The sequence below is a fragment of the Microtus oregoni genome, unplaced genomic scaffold (assembly GCF_018167655.1).
Source record: "Microtus oregoni isolate MIOR12 unplaced genomic scaffold, Mior012 000017F_ref0000208, whole genome shotgun sequence".
Taxonomy (NCBI): domain Eukaryota; kingdom Metazoa; phylum Chordata; class Mammalia; order Rodentia; family Cricetidae; genus Microtus; species Microtus oregoni.
The window spans coordinates 3,583,277-3,607,596 of record NW_024543076.1 but is presented as its reverse complement, the minus strand read 5'-3'; the positions used below and the strand labels follow the sequence as shown (position 1 = coordinate 3,607,596).

At 47.8% G+C, this 24,320-nt stretch overlaps 2 protein-coding genes across 2 annotated transcripts in view; one reads left to right on the top strand and one right to left on the bottom strand.

The window, feature by feature from the left end:
• Frmpd1 (FERM and PDZ domain containing 1) overlaps positions 1-24,320 on the top strand; it is a 93,814-nt gene that overhangs the window by 66,575 nt on the left and 2,919 nt on the right. Inside the window, exons 6-15 of the mRNA XM_041667790.1 lie at positions 717-824; positions 4,912-5,007; positions 11,112-11,237; positions 12,960-13,079; positions 14,354-14,490; positions 15,959-16,085; positions 16,221-16,316; positions 18,211-18,393; positions 19,105-19,252; positions 22,311-23,123. Of these exons, the coding sequence (XP_041523724.1) occupies positions 717-824; positions 4,912-5,007; positions 11,112-11,237; positions 12,960-13,079; positions 14,354-14,490; positions 15,959-16,085; positions 16,221-16,316; positions 18,211-18,393; positions 19,105-19,252; positions 22,311-23,123 (1,954 nt within the window). The remainder of the gene's footprint in view (positions 1-716; positions 825-4,911; positions 5,008-11,111; positions 11,238-12,959; positions 13,080-14,353; positions 14,491-15,958; positions 16,086-16,220; positions 16,317-18,210; positions 18,394-19,104; positions 19,253-22,310; positions 23,124-24,320) is intronic.
• LOC121458480 (proteasome activator complex subunit 1) lies at positions 8,630-9,582 on the bottom strand. The gene has a single exon (XM_041667791.1). The coding sequence runs from the start codon at positions 9,520-9,522 to the stop codon at positions 8,773-8,775; it is 750 nt and encodes a 249-aa protein (XP_041523725.1). The 5' UTR covers positions 9,523-9,582; the 3' UTR covers positions 8,630-8,772.

The following is a 24,320-nucleotide window of genomic DNA, read 5'->3' as shown; positions in this document are numbered from 1 at the left end:
CCTAAAAGACCCGCTAGAGTGTTGAAGGGAATGTGGGACGCAAGCTGGGAAATACTCCATTGAGCAGGCAGAGCACGTCCTCTTGGTCTGAGTCATAACACTGCTCAAGTGTCACAGTTTGACCTGATAAGATCTGTATAAGGGTTTGCCATTTAATCTTACCTACTAATGTGAGTCTTTGTACTTCTGGAGAAAGAGAATGCCAGTCACATGTCACAGAGGCCAGAGCATCAGGGCGCTCTGTCTAGCTCTCATATGTGTGCATGAAGAGACTGAAATTCAGAGAAAGCTGAAGACAGCCAAAGTCATCTGGTTATTTTTAAGGTTTATTTTATTATGTGCACACACACACACACACACACACACACTCACTCACTCACAGTTATTTGTGTGATGTTTCCATAGCTCCTGAGGTAGCACTTGGGTTAAACTTCAGGTCTCTCCCTTCTAGTCCTCTTTGTCTTCCTTGTCTCATGAGAGCGTGCTGCCATTTGGAGATTCCAATGTCCAGACATATAAGAACATTGTCTAGGCTGGATTTCTTATATCCTAGGAAAAGAAATCTTTAAATGGGGTACCCTCCTTTTGTGTGGGCTTAAGTGAATCTACATTAGCCTTGAGGCTAGGTTTTTTATGGTTTTTTTTTTAAGAATGAGAAGATGTAAATGGTTTTATGAATGCGCTGCTCCAAAGTGTGTCATGTTAATACTTTTCAGGGAGTCCCCAAGTCATCCTTCTTGACTGAAGAGAAGAGGGCCCGGCTGAAGACCAACCCTGTGAAGGTGCACTTTGCTGAGGAAGTGCTGGTCAGTGGGCACAGCCAGGTGCGTCACTGGTCAGTGGGCACAGCCTGGTGTCACTGGTCAGGGAGGGGAGAGCTGGTCAGTGGGCACAGCCTGGTGTCACCGGTCAGGGATGGGAAATGTGGTCAGTGGGCACAGCCTGGTGTCACTGGTCAGCGATGGGAGAGCTGGTCAGTGGGCACAGCCTTGTGCACTGGTCAGGGATGGGAGTGCTGGTCAGTGGGCACAGCCAGGCGTCATTGCAAACCTGTCTGTACCTCATCCTTAGGCATCACTGTGTCCTGCAAAGGAGGAATTGTAACAAAAGAACAAACAGACTTAGATTAAGAGAATTAACTGCTGAATCACACAGTAAGAAAAAACAGGAACCTGGGTCTCTGTGACTTCATTTTTTTTTCTAGATATACTCTCTTGTCCTTTTTGATACAGAGAGATCCAAGGTTGATGGAAGAAGGCTGGAAGTATGTGGTGTCAGAAGATATTTGTTAAGGGAAATTTGGCCCTTCAGATTGATGGTTTTAATTTTTATTTATGTATGTGTACCTTTGTCTGTAGTGTGTGTGTGTGTGTGTGTGTGTGTGTGTGTGTGTGTGCGTGCGTGTGCGCGTGCGTGCATGCACATGCGCCAGAAAAGGGCACTGGATCCCTGAAGCTGGAGTTAAAATTGTGAGCACCCTGTGGGTACTGAGAGCTGAGTACTCAGGTCCTCTGCAAAGAGCAACAGTCTCAACCACAGAGCCATTTCCCAGCCTGAGGTTGATGGGTTTTTGTTTGTTTGTTTGTTTGATTTTCAAGACAGGGTTTCTCTGGGCTTTGGAGCCTGCCTGGAACTAGCTTTTGTAGACCATGCTGACCTCGAACTCACAGAGATCCACTTGCCTCTGCCTCCCAAGTGCTGGGATTAAAGGCGTGCACCACCACTGTCCAGCTGAGGTTATTTTTAATATGGATTTATCGATTAAAAACATATTTACTCATAATTTATAAAATTCCTGGTAACTATTGTCATTCTGAATTCAACAATCAGTATTAGATTTTTAAACTTTCAAGTCAAAATTTTTTGTCATCCAGAGAAATTGAAGGAATGGAGCCCATGGCAATTTAAACAAAGGATCCAGGTGGCCTGGTCCACGTATTTTCTCTTTATTTTCTCTCTGCTCTGCAATGTGACAGGCACCTTCAGTTAGACCTGAGAGAAAGATGCAGTTGTTCAGGAAGGGGCCAGCGGAGGTCCAGAGCATTGATCAGTGACCTGGGTTGCAGCCTGTCCACAGTGGTTTGAATCTCGGTGTGTTGACACCTGTGAAAATGGCTTGACCCTCTCCGAAGATTACATTCAGATTCAGCATGTGCATTCACTTAATCTTAGTCAAAAGGCTGAAAAGCGATGGACTTGCGAATTGCAGAGCAGTGAACACGATGAGTAGTGGGGATAAGAAACAGCCCAGGGCAGGGGGAGTGATGGCACCACAGGTGTGGACCAGGTAGCCTGGACTGTCACTTTAAAATGGCCATCATCCCTCATCCCCTGGTGTCTGTTCTGAAAACACGAGACAGGGACAAGTTTTGAGACCCAGACAGGCTACTGAACTGGATAAGGGTTTTGGTGGGGATGGGCAGTTTAGAGGACCAGTGCTCCCCAAAAGTGTCTCTGGGAAGCTTGTAGGTTGGGACCCCAAGAGCCATTTATAGGCATCTTCACCAGCCATCCATGGGAGGGGCTGTGAGGCCAGTGAGCGCTCATCACTACCACCTGCCTCTCCTTCCTCACAAGTGTTTAGAAGCTGATAACACTGGTCCAGCTTCTTTTGGAAAATGAGAAGACAGCTCTCATTCTAGAGCAGCAGTGCTTAGCCCTCCTAACACTGAGACCCTTTAATACAGTTGGTGATAATATAGTTGGTGACCCCAACTATAAGTTATTTCATTGCTACATCATAACTGTAATTTTACTATTATTATGAAACATAATGTAAATATCTGCTATGCAGGATATCTGATATTCGATTTCTGTGAAAGGGCCATTCGACCCTGCAAGGGATCACAACCCATTGGTTGAGAAACACCACTGCAGATTGTTCTAGAGAGGTAAAACCGAGCCTTGGAAATGGGTCTGGCTTGGCTCATGGTTAGAGAGAGACACAAAGGGAATTGTTAGGAAGTGATGAAGCTGGTGAGCTCCCAGCTCGTTAGTAAGTGAGCACAAATGAGGGAAGAAAATGTCAGCCTGGATGATGAGAAAGAGTTACAATCGTGCACCCACTGGGGGCTCTGTGAAATAGTTTATAAACTTACGGGGGAGGTGGAAAAAGACACAGCTCAATGTCTGCCATGAAATATGGCCAAGACATCTCACTTCTATAAATTTAGAATATAAGGAAATTCAAATGCAAGAAATGCATATACAAAAAAATAGCTGTAGTATCAGTATTATAAATAGCCAAAACCAGAAAGATGCCGTATGCCTAGAATGGAGAGATGGTTATGCCAGTTCTGATATATCAGTTCCTTAGAATATATTAAAGCTTTTGCGATAATAAATAGAAAACCTACATAAAATTATATATGAAACGTTGAATAAGAATAAAAGAATGTAGAATTGTGCGTAGTCTTTTCTCAATTCTCTAAAATCTATGTACAGAGTTAGATAAAAATGGAAAGAAGATGTATAGAAACAAATGATAGGAGCTATGTGACATCAGGACTGTATTCTTTTTGTAAGCCTTGTAAATCAGAACTATAACGTACAAAGGAGGAAAGTCCCCAAGTGGGAAATCCAAAATGAGATTTCTACGTCCAGAGCCAGAAATGCGAAGTGACAGGAGAGGGGGCAGCTTGAAATCCCACACCTCAGCTGAGTGTGATGTGGTATTGGAGCGCGTCTTAGCTAGGGTTTCTGTTGCTGTGTTTTAACACCATGACTGAAAGCAAGTTGGAGAGGAAAGGGTTTACTTCATCTTACAACTCCATCACTGAGGAAAGTCAGGGCAGGAGCCTGGAGACAGGAGCTGAAGCAGGAAATATGACGTCAGGACTGTATTTTTTTTTTTGTAAGCCTTGTAAATCACAAATTATAACATAGTTTATGTGAACTTGGTTTGGAGAACGCTGTTTACTGACAGTTCCTTCCTCTGACTTGCTGAGCCTGCTTTGTTATACACCTCAGGACCACCCACCTATCCAGGGAGACACAGGCTGGGTCCTCCCACAATCATTAATCAAGAAAATGTACCAAGTACTTGTCTACAGTCAATCTGATGGAGGCATTTTCTCAACTGAGGTTCTTCTTCCCAGGCAACTCTAACTTGTGACTTGTGTCGAGTTGACAAAAGAAACAACCAGGACAGAGTGTGACCCTATCCCTTACCTCCACAGAGAAAAACACGGTATCCAAAAAACAAAACAAAACAAAACAAAAAACTGAGTTATGATATTTCATGCTAGAAAACTCTATGTTCTCATAGGGGAAAGGTGGGTTTTTTTGGTGTGTGTGTGTGTGTGTGTGTGTGTGTGTGTGTGTGTGTGTGTGTTTGTGTGTGTGTGTGAAAGAGAGAGAGAGAGAGAGAGAGACTTCTTGCCCAGTTGGGATTCCTACCCAGATTCTCCATAGAGACACATAGATACCCCTGGTAGTCTTGGTTCAAATCCTGGGAACTCGAGAATTTCTCACTGGTTCTCACTTAGCTTCAGCTCAACTCCGAGGTATTTAGATCCCCTTAAATGCTGCCCTGCTCCCAGGAATCCTGACTGGCATTGAGCTACTAAAGACCAGCCCTATTAAGAGCCCTGTAAGAATGGCAGGGTCTCTTCGAGAGGTGATCATTGGGGTCCGTGGAGGTGCAGGGTTTCTCTCTCTGCCCCCTGCTGTTTCACTGCAGAGCTCCAGCAGTAGAATGGGGGAGGTGCTCTAAGGAAGCTTTCCATCTCCACTCCCACCCCCATTCCATGTCACCCCACATGCGAGGGTCTGAGAATCTCAGAAAGGCCCCTGTGAAGAGCGCAGAATATGGCACATTAGTCATCAGTTGTGTTCCTGAAGGGTGGCCTGCAGTAGATAGACATCAGGGAACGGGATGAGCCCTGACAGCTCCGCTCTTGTGTTTTCCAGGGAAACGCTCTGCTCTGTATGCCCAATGTGCTCAAGGTGTACCTGGAGAATGGACAGACCAAAGCTTTCAAGTTCGAGGCAAACACAACTGTGAAGGTATTGAGAGTAAACCTGGACCTTTCTTCCATAGAGAAGTTGCTAGCTTAATGGACGGCCGGACAGCTTGCCCTCTGTTTGCCTCAGCAATCTGCCCACTCCGGTCTGAGTGCCCATGAAAAGATGTGTACTGTACTTTCTCATTCGGATGGTGTTTCTGTCACTTCCTGCAGGGGAGGGACTCGGGATTCCAAGAGGTAAAGAGGCTTGTTCAAGGTCATATTCTGTCTCCTGTGCCATCACCCTTAACCATCAGGCTTTCCTGCATCTTGTCTCCACCTCCACCAGCTACCCAATTAGCTAAACACCAAGGCAAGATGTGAAAACAAGCCCAGGCCCTTGCGTGTCTTATACATAATAAACTCCCCATTTGAGGTTCTCCGAGAGCAGTTATCCAGTCTAGTCAAGGACTGCAGGAGCCATCAGTCAAGATTAGAGAGGGTGTGCATCCCAGAAACCCCAGTTGTCCAGAACGGGGTAAAATGAAGCTACCAGGGATGGGATAAGAAAGTCGTGTAGGCCAGGCAGTGGTGGCGCACGCCTTTAATCCCAGCACTCGGGAGGCAGAGGCAGGCAGATCTCTGTGAGTTCGAGACCAGCCTGGTCTACAAGAGCTAGTTCCAGGACAGGCTCCAAAACCACAGAGAAACCCTGTCTTGAAAAACAAAAACAAAAAAAAAAAAAAAGAAGAAAGAAAGTTGTGTAAGTGTCACATAGGATGCATCCTTCTAGTGCCAGCACCACGTCACCTGGGCAGGGAAAAGGAAGTGGGTTTGAGCAGCTGTGAAGGGCCACCAAGATTCCCACAAGGGCAGACAGAGGATGAGGTGGGATGAGACTGGGAAAATGGGCATTATCAATGAAAAATCCAGCGGGAGCACAGGCTGTTCTCTTAGGGAAGGGAGGGGGAGTAGCCATGGCTCTGATGCCAGAGATAGGAGAAATGGCTCTAGGTGTTCTTGAACAAGGAAGGAAGAGTCAGAGAGGCTGCAGAGAGGAAGCAAACTACTTGAGTTGTTTTTCAAAACGCAAAAAGGGGCAAGAACTGAGTGTGGTGGCACAAGCCTTTAATCCCAGTACTCAGGAGGCAGAGGCGGGCGGATCTCTGTGAGTTCAAGGCCAGCCTGGTCTATATGGTGAGTTCCAGGAAATCTTACACAAACAAATAAAAGACCGTAACACACACACACACACACACACACACACACACACACACACACACATAAAAGTGGACGATTCAATAAGGAGCCTACGCCTTTAGGGGCTGAAGAGCAGGTAGAGGTGGGATGATGTGGTTGTAGGTTATAGATGGCAACCAAGACACATGCACTTGTACAAGAACACACACACACACACATACATACAAACGCATGCACCTAGGAACCTACCTAATAGTTTGCTCTGGTACGTTCCTTTCACAAATTCTCACCTGTTTCTTCCTTAGTGTCACTTAGAAGATAGAGAAAGCCCTTTGCCACCCAGGAAGCTCCAGGCCACTGGAGGAACAAGAGGGAGAAATGGATGTGTTTCGTTCATGCCAGCCGCTCTGCTGAGCTCTTCCTTGTGTACTATCTAATGTAACGTCTGGCTAACCTTGGGAGATGACCAGCACTGTCCCCACTTTGTACAGGCCCCCAGCTTGTCACGATCCTCTGCCTTATGAAGATCAAGCTTGCTCTGCTGCTGAGCCCTGGGCTGGGCTCGCCTCTCCCCCATTATTTTGCTTCAGAAGGGAAGTTTTGTGAATGAATTAAGCAGGGTTCTACTTCTGTCATCTTCGATCAAAGTAGTGTGGATGAGGGCAAGTGAGCCTTCCATGACATCCAAACATACCTTGAGGGGATTTACAATAAAAGTTCATATCAGAGGAATTAAGAAAATGGAGTTATGACAGTGAGCAAAGGCTGAACCAGTATAATCCTGGCTAATCTTATCTTCAACAGCCGAATTTTATAAAGCAAGTCTTTTAGGTGGGTATAGACAAATCCAACCAGCAGAAAAAGGAAAGCCCACATGAGCTCGTTGGGAACTTCTCCTGCCCACTCCCTTACCAAAACAAGCAAGAAAATTCTTTATTCTCCCTGTCTTTCTCTCTTTTAGCTTTTTTCAAGATAGGGATTCTCTGTGTAGCAGCTCTGGCTATCCTGGAACTCTCTTTGTAGACCAGGTTGGCCTTGAACTCACTGAGATCTGCCTGCCTCTGTCTCCCAAGTGCTGGGAGTAAAGGCGTGTGCCACCACACCCAGTGGGGGTGGGGGGTGGGGGGTGGGGATCCTTTTTGGAACCAAAGATATAGCTCAGCTGATAGAATTTTTGCCTAACTGACATGAATCCCTGGGTTTCAGCCTCTAGAGCATTGGTTCTCAACCTGTGGGCCGCAGCCCCTTTGGGGGTTGAATGACCCATTCACAGGAATCAAATATCAGATATCATGCATGTCAGGTATTTATGATTCTTAACAGGAGCAAAATTACACTTATGAAGTGGCAAAAAAAATTTTATGGTTGGGGGGGTCACCACAACACGAGGAACTATATTAAGGGGTCACAGTGTTAGGCAATGAGAACCACTGCCTAGATCCACATGATAAAAGACCAGACAGTAAATGTTTTAGGGCCATCAGGTCACTTACTCAGCTTCTCTAGCATAGTGACTGGCATGACCTTGTTCTCATGAATTTAATGACAAAATCAGCAGTGATCTGGGTTTGTTCCGTGGCTGTGGTTCAACATCTCTCTGGATGAAAGGTGGCGGACAACTGGGTGGCAGGAAGGTCCATTGGACAGCATGTTACCAAGACAGGAAATACGTGTGTGCTTTCAAGGCAAGGGAAAGATGGGAAAAGGACCAACAGGGTTAAACAGTAGGCTTGCCAACCAATCAGAAAGCAATAATATGGACCAGTGAAGTACCTCAGCCAGTGAGAGCATTTCCCACCTAACCTGGCAGCCTAAGTTTGCGCCTCAGAGCCCACCATGGTGGAAGGAGAGAACAGATCTCCCCGCAAATTGACCTCTGACCTCCACAGGCTCACTGTGGTGTGGCGTGTGCACAGCTACAACCGTACACAGAAAATGAGTGAATGAAATGTAACAAAATAAATTTTTTTTCGTAAATCAAGCAGTCAGTCTGCAATGCCAAAAGTGTATATTTCATAACTGTAGAGTTAAGAGAGAGTGACGGGGGTTTCTTTCAGGGCACGCACAATGCCTGGCACCCAGCAAGTGCTGAGTTAGTGCTGTGGAATCTCAGAAGCAGTTACCCTCTTCAGGACTCAGTCACTGTTTTAGTTGTGGGGAGTGACGGAACCAACAATGAGAGGACTGGGAGTCAGGGGTTACAGGAAGCAGGCAGCACTTTCTGGTTTGGGGCTTACTAAGTCTGAGGTTCTGACAGGAGCTCTATAGTGCGTCCACGGTCACTCATCAGGGGGCGCTATGCTGAGCATCTCCTAGGCCCCAACACTAGCATAGAACAGACCCCAACTGTGCTGGCTAGTTCTCTGTCAGCCTGTCACAAGCCAAAGTCTGAAAGGAGAGAACCTCAATTGAGAAAATGCCTCCATAAGAGCCAACTGTAGGGCATTTTCTTTTTTTTTTTTTTTTTTTTTTTTTTTTTTTTTTTTGTTGGGCAACCATATATTTATTGTGTTTGGGAGGCAGAGTGGGGAAACCCCAGCAGGAAGAAGATTGGGTACAGTCTATAATTCCCGGTGAAGAGCAGGAAGGTCTCTATTGTACCCCATCACGGAATGAGAGAGGGGGCTCAATAGATCATTCCCTTTGTTTCTCCACGGGGCTTCTTGAGCTTCTCGAAGTTCTTCAGGATGATGTCGTATAACACAGCATAAGCATTACGGATCTCCATGACCATCAGCCGGATGTCCTGGTACTCTGCCTCATCCAGCTCGTGCACCAGCTGCCGATAATCACCCACATGGGGCTGTTTGGCTGCTTTGGCCACTGCGTCACCCCTCTCTGAGAAGTACTTAGAGATTTGAGTGTGGAAGCCCTCCAGCTTGGTGTGAAGGCTGGTCATCAGCTCAAACACCTTCTCCTGGACAGCCACCCCAAAGTTATTCCCATCCTCTATCCGAGGTATCTGTAGTTGCAGCCAGGTGGTGACCAGATTGAGTTGCTCAGTGACATCCTTGATCTCAGGCTTTAGGCGCTGCAGGAGGACCACAATCTTCTCATTGCAGTTGACTGGGCCACAGGGAGGACCTTTTTCTTCATCTTCCCCCTTCTTCTTCTCATCCTTCTCTTCCTTCTCCTGTTGTTTCTTCCGCTCCTCCTTCTCTTTCTCCTTGACTGGATCAGGTATGGGGATGTCCAGTGGAGCCTTCAGACTGCTCAGGTTGGCTTCATTGAGATCTGGCTCCTTTAAGAATGCATCCAGCTCTGCGATCTTCTTGGGAAAATAGCTCCCAAGCAGGTTTTCTGTCTTGCTACACAGGTCTTTGCGGAACACATCCACCTTGGCTTGGGCTTCAGGATGGACCCTCAGTGTGGCCATGGTCTGAGAGGGTGGGGGGCTAAGCGACGCACGAGGAGTCTGGAGTGGGCAGCGAGAAGGGAAAGCCTGTAGGGCATTTTCTTAATTAGTGATTGGTAGGTGAGGGCCCAGCCCATTGTGGGTGGTGCCATCCCTGGGCTGGTGGTCCTGTGTGCTGTAAGAAAGCAGGCTGAGCAAGCTACAGAGAGCAAGCCAGTAAGCAGCACTCCTCCCTGGCCTCTGCATCAGCTCCTGCCTCTAGGTTCCTGCTCTGTGTGAGTTCCCATCCTGACTTCCTTTGATGATGAGCAGTAATGTGGAAGACTTAGCCAAATAAACTCTCTCCTCCCCAGCTTGTTTTTGGTCATGGTGTTCATCACAGCAACAGAAACCCTGACTAAGACTCCAGCATAGGTTTACACTGGCAGAGAGTTGCCGTCTGTTAGGGTAAAAGGTAATGAGCATGAAAAGAAATGGTAGAGCCGGGCGGTGGTGGTGCACGCCTTTAATCCCAGCACTCGGGAGGCAGAGGCAGGCGGATCTCTGTGAGTTCGAGGCCAGCCTGGTCTACAGAGCTAGTTCCAGGACAGGCTCCAAAGCCACAGAGAAACCCTGTCCCGAAAAACCAAAAAAAAAGAAAAAAAGAAAAGAAAAGAAAAGAAATGGTAGAAGTAGAACACTGATCACCAGGGAGTGTCCTAAGTGCCTTCTGTGGGGAAGTGAATACACAGTGGTCCGGTTGCTGGGTGTTGATGCTCTACCAATACTTCCCGGTGCAGAGAGAACAATCAGCATGTTCATGAACACACAGGGAAGCAAGGATGAGCAGTCTCACTCTAGAACCCTATCGTAACCTGCTATACTGTCTTCTATGAAAAGAGCATAATTTATTAAAGAAACAGGCATTAAATAATGATGGGGGGATACTGAACATGCCCCAGGAGCTGGGGACCTAGGTCAGCAGGAGAGCTCTCGCTGAGTATGTATGGGCCATAGGTTCAATCCCGAGAAGGGAAAGCAAACAAAGATGGCCCTGGAACTGAGAATAACAGGCAGAGTGTCATTTAGACACAGTAGCCACACAGTGCCTCTCTGAAGAGGTGACATGTGAGCTCAACTTGAAGGGAGAGAAACAAGCTCTGTGAGGAATGAGCGAAAATTTGTGTAAGTCAGAGGGAACAGCATGTGTGAGTTCCTGAGGCATTCGCCATGACAGGAGAGAAAGGGTGAGGGCAGCCTGGCTGCCATCAAACCTTGGCATAGCGTTATCGGCCATGCCATCTTGACAGCCTCCCTGGAAGTCTGTGGGCATTGTTTCCTCCCTTTCAGAAGAAGAAACTGAAGCCAATTTTTCTCAGTCACATGAGGTAGCTGGTAGGATTCTGTCCAGGAAGCAGTTGATCTGAGGCAAGAGACTAGAATCTCCCCCTGTTGCTGCACCCGCTGAAGAAAAGCTAGATAGGCTGGTGATGTGGGACCTGGGTCCCTGCCTGTGTTAGGAGGGGATGCAGCAGCATCAGCTTCTCCCTCTCAGATGTCGTGGGGGAGCTGTAAGAAGGCTCAGGGAGTCTGCCCACTCACCAGGTGACCCTGTTCCCCTCTGCTGCCAGGACATCATCCTCACAGTCAAGGAGAAGCTGTCTATCCGAAGTATCGAGTACTTTGCGCTGGCCCTGGAGGAGCAGTACAGCGTCTCCCGCCTGCACCTACTGCATGAGGAGGAGCTCATCCAGCAGGTAACCACATTAGGGCTGGGGTCTTCTTTTTTTGTTGTTGTTTTTTGTTTTGTTTTGTTTTGTTTTTTGAGACAGGGTTTTTCTGTGGTTTTGGAGCCTGTCCTGGAACTAGCTCTGTAGACCAGGCTGGTCTCGAACTCACAGAGATCCGCCTGCCTCTGCCTCCCAAGTGCTGGGATTAAAGGCGTGTGCCACCACCGCCCGGCAGGGCTGGGGTCTTCTGCACTCACTCAGCCTGGGGATAGCAGGGCAAGACTCAGGCGTGATTTGCATCCAGAGTCCAGGACGCCCATCTAACAGATGTGGAGACAGAGGGTTAGCGGGGTACGGTGGCTGTTTCTGATCACATCTCTGATAAAGCCTTTTGCTTCTGGCTCTGATGATCTTTCCTAGTACTGACTGTTTCAGAACTGTGAGGGGACATTGGCTGTTATGTCCAGGACCGCTTCTGTGGCTCTTGCCCCACTGAGCTGCACCCCCGTGATAGGACAGGCCAAACAGCCAATCCATCTGTGCTACCCAATCCTTTGCCCATGCAAAAAAAAATGGTTGTCCTGACTCTTTCAAGTCAAACACAGGTCAGTTCAACAAACCATTGTAGGGTGTCTACTATGAAAAGAGCAGTAGACACTACGGTTGGGAAAGGGAAGGGTTTCTTCAGCAGGGGAATAGAATGGGAAGCCTTGACTTTGGAAGTCACTCAGCCTTCCTCATTACAAGTGAGTTATGACCCAGCCACCACTCACCAACTGCTGCAAACCTTTTTTAATTAACATATATTTTTAATTAATATATATGACAATATAAATATATTCTGGCATTTGCTTTGGGAAGAAAAATCATATTAAATCCCCAACATAGTTTACGTGGGGGAGGGGGGGAGTAAGGTGCAGAATTGTACAAACTCCATCGTTTTGTTTTGTTTTGTTTTTTGAGACAGGGTTTCTCTGTAGCTTTGGTTCCTGTCCTGGAACTAGCTCTTGTAGACCAGGCTGGCCTTGAACTCACAGAGATCTACCTGCCTCTGCCTCTGGGATTAAAGCACTGGGATTAAAGATGTGCGCCACCACTGCCCAACTGCAAACTCCATCTTTACTTGTGGGCATTGACACTCATATGCATTCCTTTCCTCCTGGCTGTGATAAAACCCCTGGTAGAAGCGACTTAGGCAGACAGAGAGGACTATTTTATCCCAGAGTTTAGGGGTCAGCACTGGGGAAGACATGGCACCAGGAGCATTTCTCCATGGTGGTGGGAGCTTGTGGCAGCTGGTCACATTGTGGTTGGCCAATAGGAAACAGAGTCCGCAGACAGAAGCAGACCCGAGATATGCCCCCAGGGTTTTGTATCCCTGTCTCAGAAACCCACTCTCCAACCAGGCCCCACGCACTAAAAGCTCCACTGTCTCCCAAAATAGCCCTGCCTACTGAATTGCCCGAATGTTTAAACATGTGCTGGACAGTGGGGAGTTCACATTCAAACCACAAAGCGAGGAGTCCTCGGCTGTCCCTGGGAGGGTATTGAGATGGATAGGGGTTCCTCTGACAGAAGAAATATCACCCTTTTGAATCTTACACATTTTATACCATGGGAAAGAAATCATGCGGAGACAGAAGTCTGGGGAAAGACGGAAATAGACCAGGGCCGCCCTTGCTCTCTTTTTCCTTGTAAGCTGCTTTATAGAGAGCCCCGAGATCACAGTATCTTCTTTCCCCTGGGCAGGTGGTGGAAAGGGAAGAATCACAGGACTCCCGCTGCCTCTTCAGGGTGTGCTTTGTCCCCAAGGACCCCCTGGACCTGCTGAAAGAAGACCCCGTGGCTTTTGAGTATCTCTACCTGCAGGTGACTGGGCTAGGCTACCTGGGATGACAGTGTCCTCAAAGACTCAGGCTGGGTTATTCTGGGTTGGTGGCCACTAAACAACTCTCCCAGAGGAATTGTATTTTTCTGGGGACAGTGAGTCCCATTATCCCTTCCAGGGTTCCTGCTCCAAGTTGCTGTAATGGGAGATTTGCAGTAGACTAATCAAATTGAGGCTTAGTTCTCAATGTAGATAATACACTTTTTCTAATACTATTAAGCAGAGTGGGGCTTTAGTGCTTCGGAAACTCATGTTGGAGATGCTGTAACTGGCTCTTAGAAGGAGCATGCATCCGAGGTCCCCACGTAGTAGTGGAACCATACCTAATTGCTTCCTTTCGTTCTTTCTTTTTTTTTTCTTTTTTTCCTCTTTTTTTTCTTTTATTTTTCATTCTTTGTTCTTCCTTCTTTTTTCTTCTTCCTTTTCTTTTCTTCTTCTTCCTTTTTTTTTCTTTTGTTTGTTTGTTTTTGTTTTTCGGGGCAGTATTTCTTCTTTGTAGCCCTGGCTGTTCTAGAACCAGCTCTGTAGACCAGGCTGGCCTCAAACTCAGAGTTCCACCTGTCTCTGCCTCCTGAGTGCTGATATTAAAGGCATGAGTCACCATGCCTGGCCAGAAACCTGGTTCTTTGACTACCAGCCTGGTCCTGCCCTCTATTGCCTGGACTGAGATTAATTTTGTTTTTTATTTGGATGGGAAGAGTCATGTGAGAGGTGTTACCAGTTCACAGAAGAGGGAATTCGGTGTGGTAGGTTGACTAGCCCAAGTCTTACAGAAATGGTACCAGGAAGTAACGAAAGCAGCCTCGTTACCACCAATGCGTTATATCTGCATTTGTATAATACTGTGTGCTTTATGCTGGCATTCCTGCATATTGTCTTTTCTATTCAATGTACATTGGTGTGAGGGTGTCAGATCCCCTGGAACTGGAATTACAGACAGTTGTGAGCTTCTGTGTGGGTGCTGGGAATTGAACCCTGGTTCTCAAGAAGAACAGTCAGTGCTGTTAACAACTGAGCCATTTCTCCAGCCCTTATTATCTTTTCTAAAGCCCACAGAAATTAAGAAACGTAGATCAGATAGTTAGTATGCACTAACAATGGAAGGCCCCGTGCTCAGAGATTCTTAATGTAACATGTAACTGAGGTCACACAGCCAAGACCTGTCAGAGCCAGCCCTGCTATCTTTGGCCTGAGAGACCAGGGGGCACACTATGCATTCTCTGGTCGCCCAGCCATTCTGTGCAATCTCTTGCAGAGCTGCAGTGATGTGTTGCAGGAGCGCTTTGCTGTGGAGATGAAGTGCAACTCCGCCCTCCGGCTTGCAGCCCTGCACATCCAGGAGCGGATCTATGCCTGTGCCCAGCCGCAGAAGATATCACTGAAATACATAGAGTGAGTGGCAGGGGCGACCGCTGTGCCACATCTGTGACTGCTGACTCCTAGCCAGGATGGCCAGACGCCACAGAAAGCTGATAGTCACCCGTCTGCCTTTGTCTCTCCGTCCATTTCCCTTCACCCAGCCTGGCTCCCTATCCAAGTAGAAGACACTTCCACAGGGTCCCTTTGGAAATTTCCAGTCCCTAGAAGGAAATCTGAGGCAGTCAGTTGACAACTTCTAAGGGCAGGGATGTCTTCCAACAGGTATGAACAAGCTGCTGTTGTATTACCTACCCCCGAATGGGGAGGTTTCAAGTCCTAAGGTCCATGCACCTCTTGATTCTTAGTTCTAAGCACTAACACCAAGTTATACTAAGCCCCTCCCCAGGCCTCAGCTCTAGCTTGTCTACGTACCCAAATCACATGGAGAAATAAAATTTTAAAAATAGAACAGATCCTCAGTTCTACCCCTCGTATAGGAGCAGCTTTAGGGAGCTTCCGAGGCTTGTAGGCTAATAACATTCTAAAGCTTAGTTTTGGGGATGGACAGGTGTTCTCCATGGCAAGGGTGTTTGGGCAGCAAACATAGCTAGTGGTAGAGAACTTGCCTGGCATAGGCAAGACGCTGGGTTTGTCCCCTAGCAGAGGGTGGGAAAGTTGTTCTTATGTAGGCATGATCCTGCCACATCTTGTTATTAAAGGGTCTGAGAACAGACCTGTGGGCTGGCTGAGCGGTAGAGGCGCCTGCTGCAAGCCTGACGACGTGAGTTCCAGCCCCAGGACCCACAAAGTGGAAGGAGAGAACTGATTCCCACAAGTTGCCCTCAGATCACCTGACACATGAATACACTTGCTAAAATGCACCATCTCAGACTCTCCTTAGTAGTTTGACTTAGTAGACACACAATAAAAAAAATTAAAAGATTGAGAACTTTTTTTTTTTTCTTGGCTTTTCGAGACAGGGTTTCTCTGTAGCTTTGGTGCCTGTCCCGGAACTAGCTCTGTAGACCAGGCTGGCCTTGAACTCACAGAGATCCGCCTGCCTCTGCCTCCCGAGTGCTGGGATTAAAGGCATGCACCACCACCGCCCGGCAAGATTGAGAACTTCTGCTTTGATTCATGAACTATCGTACAACATCAAGACCAGTCTGTTTCCATAGTCGGGAGGTCCTAAACATGGAATATGTATGAAGTGTATCATGTATCTATGGGGGGGACCTCCACTCTCTCCTACTCTCCTTTTATGGAGAAATATGCATATATAGATTAAACATAGATATAGACAGATATCCCCTTCATCTTTCTTTCTCTTTCTGTGTCTATACCTCTGTCTCTTGGCCTGTCTGTATTCCTCCCACTAGAGAAAGGTACACAGAACTGCCTTGTACTCAGGACTCTAGATCTGAATTACATGTCATTTGCTCTTCGTTAGAACCATGTGCACTGTAAACATGGGCCCCCTTGTCTTTAATGTCTCACGCAGGAAAGACTGGGGAATAGAGAATTTTATATCTCCAACTTTACTCCGAAATATGAAAGGCAAAGACATCAAGAAAGCCATTAGTTTCCACATGAAGAGGAACCAGAATTTGCTAGAACCCCGGCAGAAGGTAAGGTGACCATAACCTCTGCTGACCCGTCCAGTAATGTGTTGTGAAGCTTTGGGGGGAATTTTCAACATTGCCTGGGATTTTTATGCAAGTGAATAACTCCGGTGTCAACACTTTTTTTTTTGTCTAATAAAGCAACTTATTTCTGCTGCTCAGCTACGCTTAAATTATCTTCAGATCCTTGGAGAACTCAAGACATATGGCGGGAAAGTGTTTAACGCTACTCTGATGGTATGTACCAGACCACCGTGGACTCCTGCTTGCTCGGGATCTTGACTGTTTACAGATTGGTGGATATTTATCAGGCCCTGGCTTTGTGTATGGAAAATGGTAGGGGGAGGCAGAGCTAAATTAGTTACGATTTCTGCCATCAAAGATAAAATAAGCTGTCCGACAAGACAAGGTCGTAAGGCAGGGTATGGCCCCCGTTGTGGGGTGGGAAGATAGACGCTGCCGTTGCTAATAGTCTGGACCCGAGGAAGAGAAGGCTTTCAGATGGTTGAATGGGGCCTGACTCAGAATGGGAGAAAAGCACTGGGGTGAAGTCTGTTGTAAGGAGCACCCGTGGGAGTTTGGATGCATAAGGACAGCAGCGAAAATGGGGCATCATGGATGAGAATGTGGGCCGGCTGCCAGGCTGGGCCCCGATGGTGCAGAAAAACGAACCGAGGCAACCAGCCTCTGCCCTGAGCCCTCTCTCCTGCTTCCTCTGTGGAGACGTCGGTGCTCATGGTGTGACTTAAGGGACTCTGTACACTATGCCACCAGCCCCAGGACGTGCCAGCTCAGAACCAACTGGCCAGTCGAGGTCTTTTCAAGAATAGTAGGGAGAGAATTCAGGGGTTTTATGTATTTTCTTATTTTCAGTCAGACTGCTGACCTCACAGCACAGACAGAAGGGAAGTGAGTAGTTGGAGGAATGGGAAAATGGGCAGAGTCTGTGTGTAAGGACAAGGCCCCGACAGTGGGAAAGACACTAGATTTCAAGAACAGAGGGCTTTGAAGGGACTGGGAAAGCTTCTAGTGTTCTCACAGGCTCTAACCCCTATCCCAAGCCTGCCTTTACTGTTCCGGTCCCAGGAAAGGCAGCCAGTTAGACAGGACTGGCTTGGGGCTTGAGTCCAAATACAGGCTAATACAGACTCTACCGTCTAAGAACTCAGTGTGTAATATGAAATCTTAGTATAAGTAATTGAAATCAGTAAGGTGCGCCCAGTGTTCTCGGAGACATACAAAAGTGGTGTAGGCTCCATGCAGAGGAGCGAGGCTGTCCAGGCTGAGGAGGCTGGGGCTTCCCTAGGCATAAAATGCTGTTGTTTGTTTATTTTGATTTGTTGAGTCAGGGTCTCATGTATCCCATGCTGACCTCAAACTTGCTGTATACCGGAGGACCACCTGGAACTCATTCCCCTGCCTCTGTCTTCTCCGTGCTGAGATTAGCACTACTAATGCTGGGTGGCTGTGGGGTTTGGTGGGAGCGTTTAAGGAAGGGTCAGGACTCCTGTGAGTAATGATGAGAGTGAGATCCCAAGAGAGGGATGCAGTCTGAATTCAGACACATGGGTGACAAGGTGAGGTGACGGTTATGGGAGAGGTGACAGTCCTCTGTTAAAAAGACTTAGAAAGAGCTCTGAAGGAATGGCTCATGGGTTAAGAGCATGCACTCAGTTTCCAGCACCCATATCAGGCCGCTCACAATTGCCTGCAACTTTAGTTCCAGGGAGTTCAACGCCCTCTTCTGGAGTACTAGACTCATGTACACAGAGACACATATATACACATAATTTTAAAATTGTATAAAGTCAACTAGTGAATTTATAGGAGATGAATTTATTTTTTAATTCAACTGTAGGTGGTCCCCATGCTGTGGCGTTGTCTTGGGGAATGATGATGAGGGGCTAACACAGGAAACAAACTTGGCAGAGAGAGAAGCCAGGCGTGGCACACATTGTAATCCCAGCACCCAGGAGACCGTAGCAGGAGGACCATAAATTTGAAGCCAGCCCGTGCTACACAGCAAAACCATTTCCAAAACTACCAAAGAAAAATTTGTCGAAAGGAGGCCACATGCAGAGTGTTTTCACCAGCTTGCGAATAGACGCTAATTGCCTTCTCTCTTCTGCAGTTACAGGATAGAGAATCCTACATTGCCCTGCTAGTTGGAGCCAAGTATGGCATCAGTCAGATTATCAATAGCAAACTCAACATCATGTCCACCCTGGCGGAGTTTGCCCACATCAGCCGCGTGGAGCTGGCAGAAGAGTCTGAGAAAGTGAGCATGGTCAAGGTGTATCTTCAGGATGTTAAGGTAACAGAGGAAGAGATTCTGAGTTTGGCCTCTGGGGATTTGGCGTGAAATTATTCCAGGGTAGTTAATATGGGCTTTGAGTGATAATAAAGTCCACTGTTTATATAACTGGCAAAGTGGAGCCGTCTCAAGTGGAGCATGGCAAACAGGATGCCTTGTCTTGTGAGGCTCCTGGAAAGGTTTTGTTCTGTTTGTTGGGCTGTGTTTTATCGATGAAAAATTCTGGACCCAGAGTTTGTTGGGTGGAAGTTAAAATGGATAAATAGTTCAGGGTACCTCCAGAGCCTTTCTGGAAGGTTCTGTATTCACTATTCCCTCCTTTGATTTCATTCAGTGTGCTCAAGAGTGTCCCTCTGTCTTTACCACTCTTTTCTTCAATCTCTACTCATTCCTCCTCCTTTTCCTGTGACTGCTCAGGTCATTAAAGGACTAATTGTATGAATGAGTAGGGTGGGTGAGGCAGCTAGGGTATGGTGGCCTTGAGGAGAGAAAGAAAGGATGAGGGACCCACAGTGTGTCAGGGTCCGCATGCGTGTTTATATGTCTGTGCATGCTTGGTCATTTAGATTTAGTTCCTCGATGTGAAAATATTGGCTACTTGGGGCCAGACTGTGTACCACGGTTGAGTATACTTATGATCTCTCTTTGGCCCTGTAAGCCTTATTGTATCTTCACCATCTACAAACAGAAAGGTTCTGTTTGCCTTCACAGGTTCTGACCCTGTTGCTGGAATCCAACAGTGCAAAAGACCTGGCATGCTTGATTGCTGGATACTACCGGCTCTTTGTGGATCCGGCTAACTCAGTTTTCCTCTGGTCTGGAAACAGACAGCAGATTCACCGAGTGTCTGCTGAAGAAGGTGAGGTGCTGAGTCTTTCCCCAGGAAGGACAGGACCATTTATTTTCAACCACACATTTGATCTTTGTTGGATATTAGAATCTTCGGGATTCTCCTAAATGCCAAGACACTAGGTCTCTGATTCCCGCAGAGTTTCCTGAAGTCATCTCTAAGGTCCATTGTATCTTATTTCTCAGCAAAAGGAGGTGTCCCTTTCTCAGAAGGAGGGTGACTTGGTCTCACCCGTGCCTCTGCACTCTTTCTCATTCTCTTGTTTGTGACAGAAAGTCTCGGCCTTACATAGTTAGAGGAAAGGGCACCTGGGGACAAAAGAGACTTAAAATTATGCCATGTAAAGATTGAAAGGGGGCTGTTAAAGAGCAGGGAAGAAAAACAGGTTTCCAGGTGGCTTCCACATCAGCCTGTTCTATTGATGCAGCTTTTCTGGGGGCGTCCTGATAAATGTTTAATAGCTGTTGCTGCAGGGGGAAACCCCTGGCCTGAGACAGTTGTCTAACTCGCCTCCCGTCACCCCATTTCAGACTGCCAACATGCTAGACAGAGGTAGGCAGAGTACCTTACCCTTATATGATGTTTCCTCCACGCGGGCAGAATAGGCAGAGATCACCCCAGGAGAACAGATGGTTGGAAAGTGAACCGCAGCCGCCATGGCATCTGTGGTGGCCACAAGGGACCGATCCCCACAACCTAGGAGCTTACTGAAATTCACACAGGTTCAGTCCTTTCTATGAAATGGTATATAATTTATAACCTGCACACGGCCTTGCATATGCGTCAAGTAAAGTGCTAAGTTACCCACTGTGGATGTCATGTATGCGTTTCATACAGAGAATGGTCCATGAGAGCCTTGTTTTCGGTTTTGAATGAATGAGTTTATTAGTCTATAACAAGCAAAAGTAAAAGAGCAAGATAGCAAGCCATAAATATATAGTAGGACATCAGAGTTGGCGCTTACACCATCCAACAGGGATGACTGAAGGAGCCTTGTAAAAATAGCCATCTGGGGCTAGGTGTGGGGTGCACACCTTTAATGCTGGCACTTGGGAGGCAGAAGCAGAACTCTGTGAGTTGGAGGACAGCCAGGGTGGTCACCCAGAGAAACCCTGTCTTGAAAAAACAAGCAAACAAAAAGTCCTCTGAGGACCCTGATGGATAAAGAGTGTGCCAGGCCATGTCTTCTTCATGGAGGAGCTTCTTGTTTCTCGCTCCCACTATCCATGTTCTTAGGCCATGGGATAAACAATAGTAATCTTGGTTTGGAACAATCTGCCTTCTAGACGTCCTCAAGGACACAGTTTTTCTAAGACCCTTGGTGGTTTGCTCTTTTCCTTTCTCCCTGTGACTGAGCTTGGGGCCAGCCGGACCCAGGGAGAGTACTTTGGGGGGAAATTCAAAATAAACATGTCTGAGTGGGGCCATCTCTTGTTTCCTGGGTCAGGAAACACAAGTGCACATAAGCACATGACAATTTATTGATATAATTTATATTATACCCCCATAGTTTATATTATAGTGTGCCATTATTATCCTATGTGTTGAAAAAAGGTTTATGCGTGTTCAAAACGAATGCATTTTACTCTAAGTATTTTGAGAATATGGATGGATGCATCCACACATAGAAACCTGCAGATTTGGAGGGCCAACCGTAGTAAGGAAGTGATGCACTTTGCTTATGTTTCCTGTAGCAAGTCTGTCCCACCAGTGAGATCTCAGATAAACACAGGGAGACTTCTTATTAATTAAGGGCTTGTTTCTAACTGGCCCTTGTAACTTAAATCAACCCACACTTTTATTAATCTACGTTCTACCATGTGGTTTTTCCCTCTATTCCTTTTTGTCTGGTGTCTCATTCTTTCTGTGTCTATTAGGCTTCTCTGCCCTTCTTCTTCCCAGCATTCTCTCTGCCCCCAAAATCCTGCCTAGCTCTTGGCCATTTAGCTTCTTATTAAACCAGTCATAGTGACATATCTTCACACAGTGTAAAAGAATATTCCACAGCATTTTCCTTTGGTTTGGCCAAGCATCTGTGAGTGCGGACCAGCTCGAGGCTGGTCAGGAGAACACGTAGGAGTGCTGCTGTTTTGGAGGGTGATGGCAGTAGGAGCCGCCACCATGGTCAGAGACGGTGCTGTAGAAGAACACCTTAGAGCTAAGCACATAAAAAAGGAAAGATCATTTGAAAAGAGGGAACATGGAGGCACGGCATGAGAAGGTTGGAGAAGGCTGCAGAGGGCAACCAGTCTGCTGAGGTTCGGACTGGCTTCAGCCTGCTGGGATCTGGACCAGCCATACTGTGAGGGCTGTGACAAAGGGGGTCAGAGCCGCAGTGTGAGGGCACACTGTGAGAGGGATCAGAGCTTTTCTGCGGTAGAAGCAACAAGGCCACACTCTGAGACTCTTTGCCCTTTAGCAGGGAGCTTCTGCTCTTCCCTGTAGGGAGGGGAAGCCAGCAAAAGGGGGGGAGGGGGTTCACGCAGTATACAGAGATGTTTTTGGGAACGTATTCAGAGGCTAGTTGGAGAAAAATAGGAAACCTAGGCGAATGTTGCTTCTCTCAATCATTTCAGTCTTTCCAGGTACCCACCGCTAGATACCTCTCCGCTCTCCTAACTGTCCACGGCAGCAAAGGGTCTCTGAAGCCCCTAGCAGCCTCAGGCCCCACTCCCTTGCTGTCTCACTCCATATTAAGGGTAGGTTAAGGATCTATTTTGCGTTTTACATTGGGTTCCCTGTGTAATTTTGATGTTCAGACAGGACAAGGGAGATGTTTGAGGAAAAGCTGAGCACACCAGGGAGATCCAGGTGAATATTCACCAACAGGCAGATGGGTCTCCTTAGAAGAAGAGATGGGCTCATCTGTGTCCTTAGGTGGCTCAGACGGTTGGGGAACAGGTAACCCAATGGTACAACATCTTTGCATCTTGTATCAGTCAATCTACTGTGATTTGGGTCGATTACTTCCTGTCTTTTCCCTCCAGCAGGGTGACAGGAAACAGGACACAGAGCCGTGTGTCAGACTTCAATGTCAGTTTGTAACTCTGTGTCCCATTTGTCCTAGGCTACGAGTCTAGAGCCTGCAGTGACTCAGAGGAGTCCTCTGAGGTGGATTGCGTCCTGGAGCCCCTGTCTGACCGACGCCTCGTGAAGCTGAGCCTCTGTAGACCATTCCTTAGAGAGGAGCAGCCTCCTGGAGACAGTCCCACCCCCAAGGTGACCAGGAGCAGCCCGAGCACCTGCGGGGCCAGCAGCATGACAGACAGTGCTGAATCCGAGGCGTCTGACTCAGCCAACACCGAGAGCCGAGGCTGCAGGACCAGTGGCTCCAGCGAGTCCATGGATGCCCTGGAAGAGGATGACTTAGATGCCTGCTCCTCCAGCGGGACCAGCTTCTTCCACTTTGGCCCACCAGGCTTCTCCAGAGGTCTCAATACCAGCAGCCAAGAGGAAAAAAACAGGATCGAGACCAATGGTTTTCTGTGTTTACTGGACCTGGCCCAGAATGCCAACCCTCAGTGCTCGAAGACAGAGTGTCCCCAGGGCCTAACTTCGGGGACCTGCAGCTGGGGACCAGAACTGAACATGGGCAGGCTAGACCCCAGGCTGTATGAGGGCAGCCGGACTGACTACTATAACCTGTGTTCGAGCATCTCCCCAGGCAGCCACCTGAGCGACAGCTCGGAGAGTACAGCTTCCCGGCAGGGTGCTGCACCATCACCATGGTGCCAGCAGGGCTGGATGGAGGCTCAGCCTGGCTCCATGCTGGAAGCGCTGGCCCTGCACCCACTGGCAGCACGGGCCTTTGAGGATGGCAGCTCAGAGGAGGAGTTCTATGATGCCGCTGACAAACTCACACCCCCAGACACACTCTCAGGTGAGCCCCCCCACCCAGCTTCCGCAAGCCCAGGGCCGGCCTGGGTTCAGTGGGCCAAATTACAAACATCATGGCCTTGAGTCAGGGCTGCAAGGGAAGCTTAGTGAACTGTGGGCAAGGGTTGATGAGAGGAATTCATCCCACCGTGGAAACCAGGGAAGGCTTCCCAGAAGAGGTGTCAAGTGGGCTGGGCCTTATCAGGTGGACAGAACTTGCAAAAAAGGAATGGAGCACACAATAGAGAGAGTAGCTGTGTGCTACTGCAGATCCTAGGAGCAACAAGACAGGCTGTCAGTGGTGTTTGATGGCCTTTGGGGAGTCTGCTGGTCGCTGATATCAGAAGAGTGGGAATCTGTTGGCTGGGTTCCTCATATAGCTTCCAAAAAAGATTGTGAAAAAAATTAACTTACGACCCATGATATACCATCTCACATAAACAAAACACCAATACGAAGTCTTTCCACACAGATAGACTTGCCAAGCTAACCAAAAAATCTTGTGTGTATCCATATTCACACATACTCTTACTAGTCTCCCAGCTCAGCCCCAGCCCTCTCCTGTGCCTCTCTGATACTGCCCTCTAGTGGTTTCTCTTGACCTCCTGAGAGCAGCACCCTGTGAGGCTCTCCTTGGTGGCCTCTGCCTGCCTTCCCCCCCCCCCCCCCACCACCACCACCACCACACACACACACACATCTCTGCAGGCCTTTGTTTCTGTTACTGTATGATCCTCAGCTGCTACCGTCCATCAATGGTCTCAGCCGAGGGTTCCGTTCTGCAGGGAACATTTTCCAGGTTTACCCGAGCAGAGCCAGGTGCCCATCTCAGTGCCTGTACCTCGGGACTGTCTGCAGTTATGTGCTCACTTGCACAGCTGCGTAAAGGCTCCTTGCATGCACAGGGCACCTGGGCATTGTCGCTGAGTGAATGAGTGGCCTCACCACCCTGTGTTGACTTGATTTCTTTTTGTTTGTTTGTTTGTATGTTTGTGTGTAATCTTCGCTGTCCAGAACTCATTATGTAGACCATGGGAACAGAACAGCAATGGGTTTGCTGCACTACAGCCCACAAGAACCTGGCTAACGTCCTGCAGTGTCCCCGGGGTCCAGAAAAGGGTATCAGATCCTTTGAAACTAGAGTTACAGATGGTTGTGTGTAGACATGGGAGTGCTGGGAATTGAACCCAGGTCCTCTGGA

Coding starts and splice junctions, on each gene's coding strand:
- LOC121458480 (XM_041667791.1), bottom strand. CDS start 9,522: ATGGCCACACTGAGGGTCCATCCTGAAGCCCAAGCCAAGGTGGATGTG.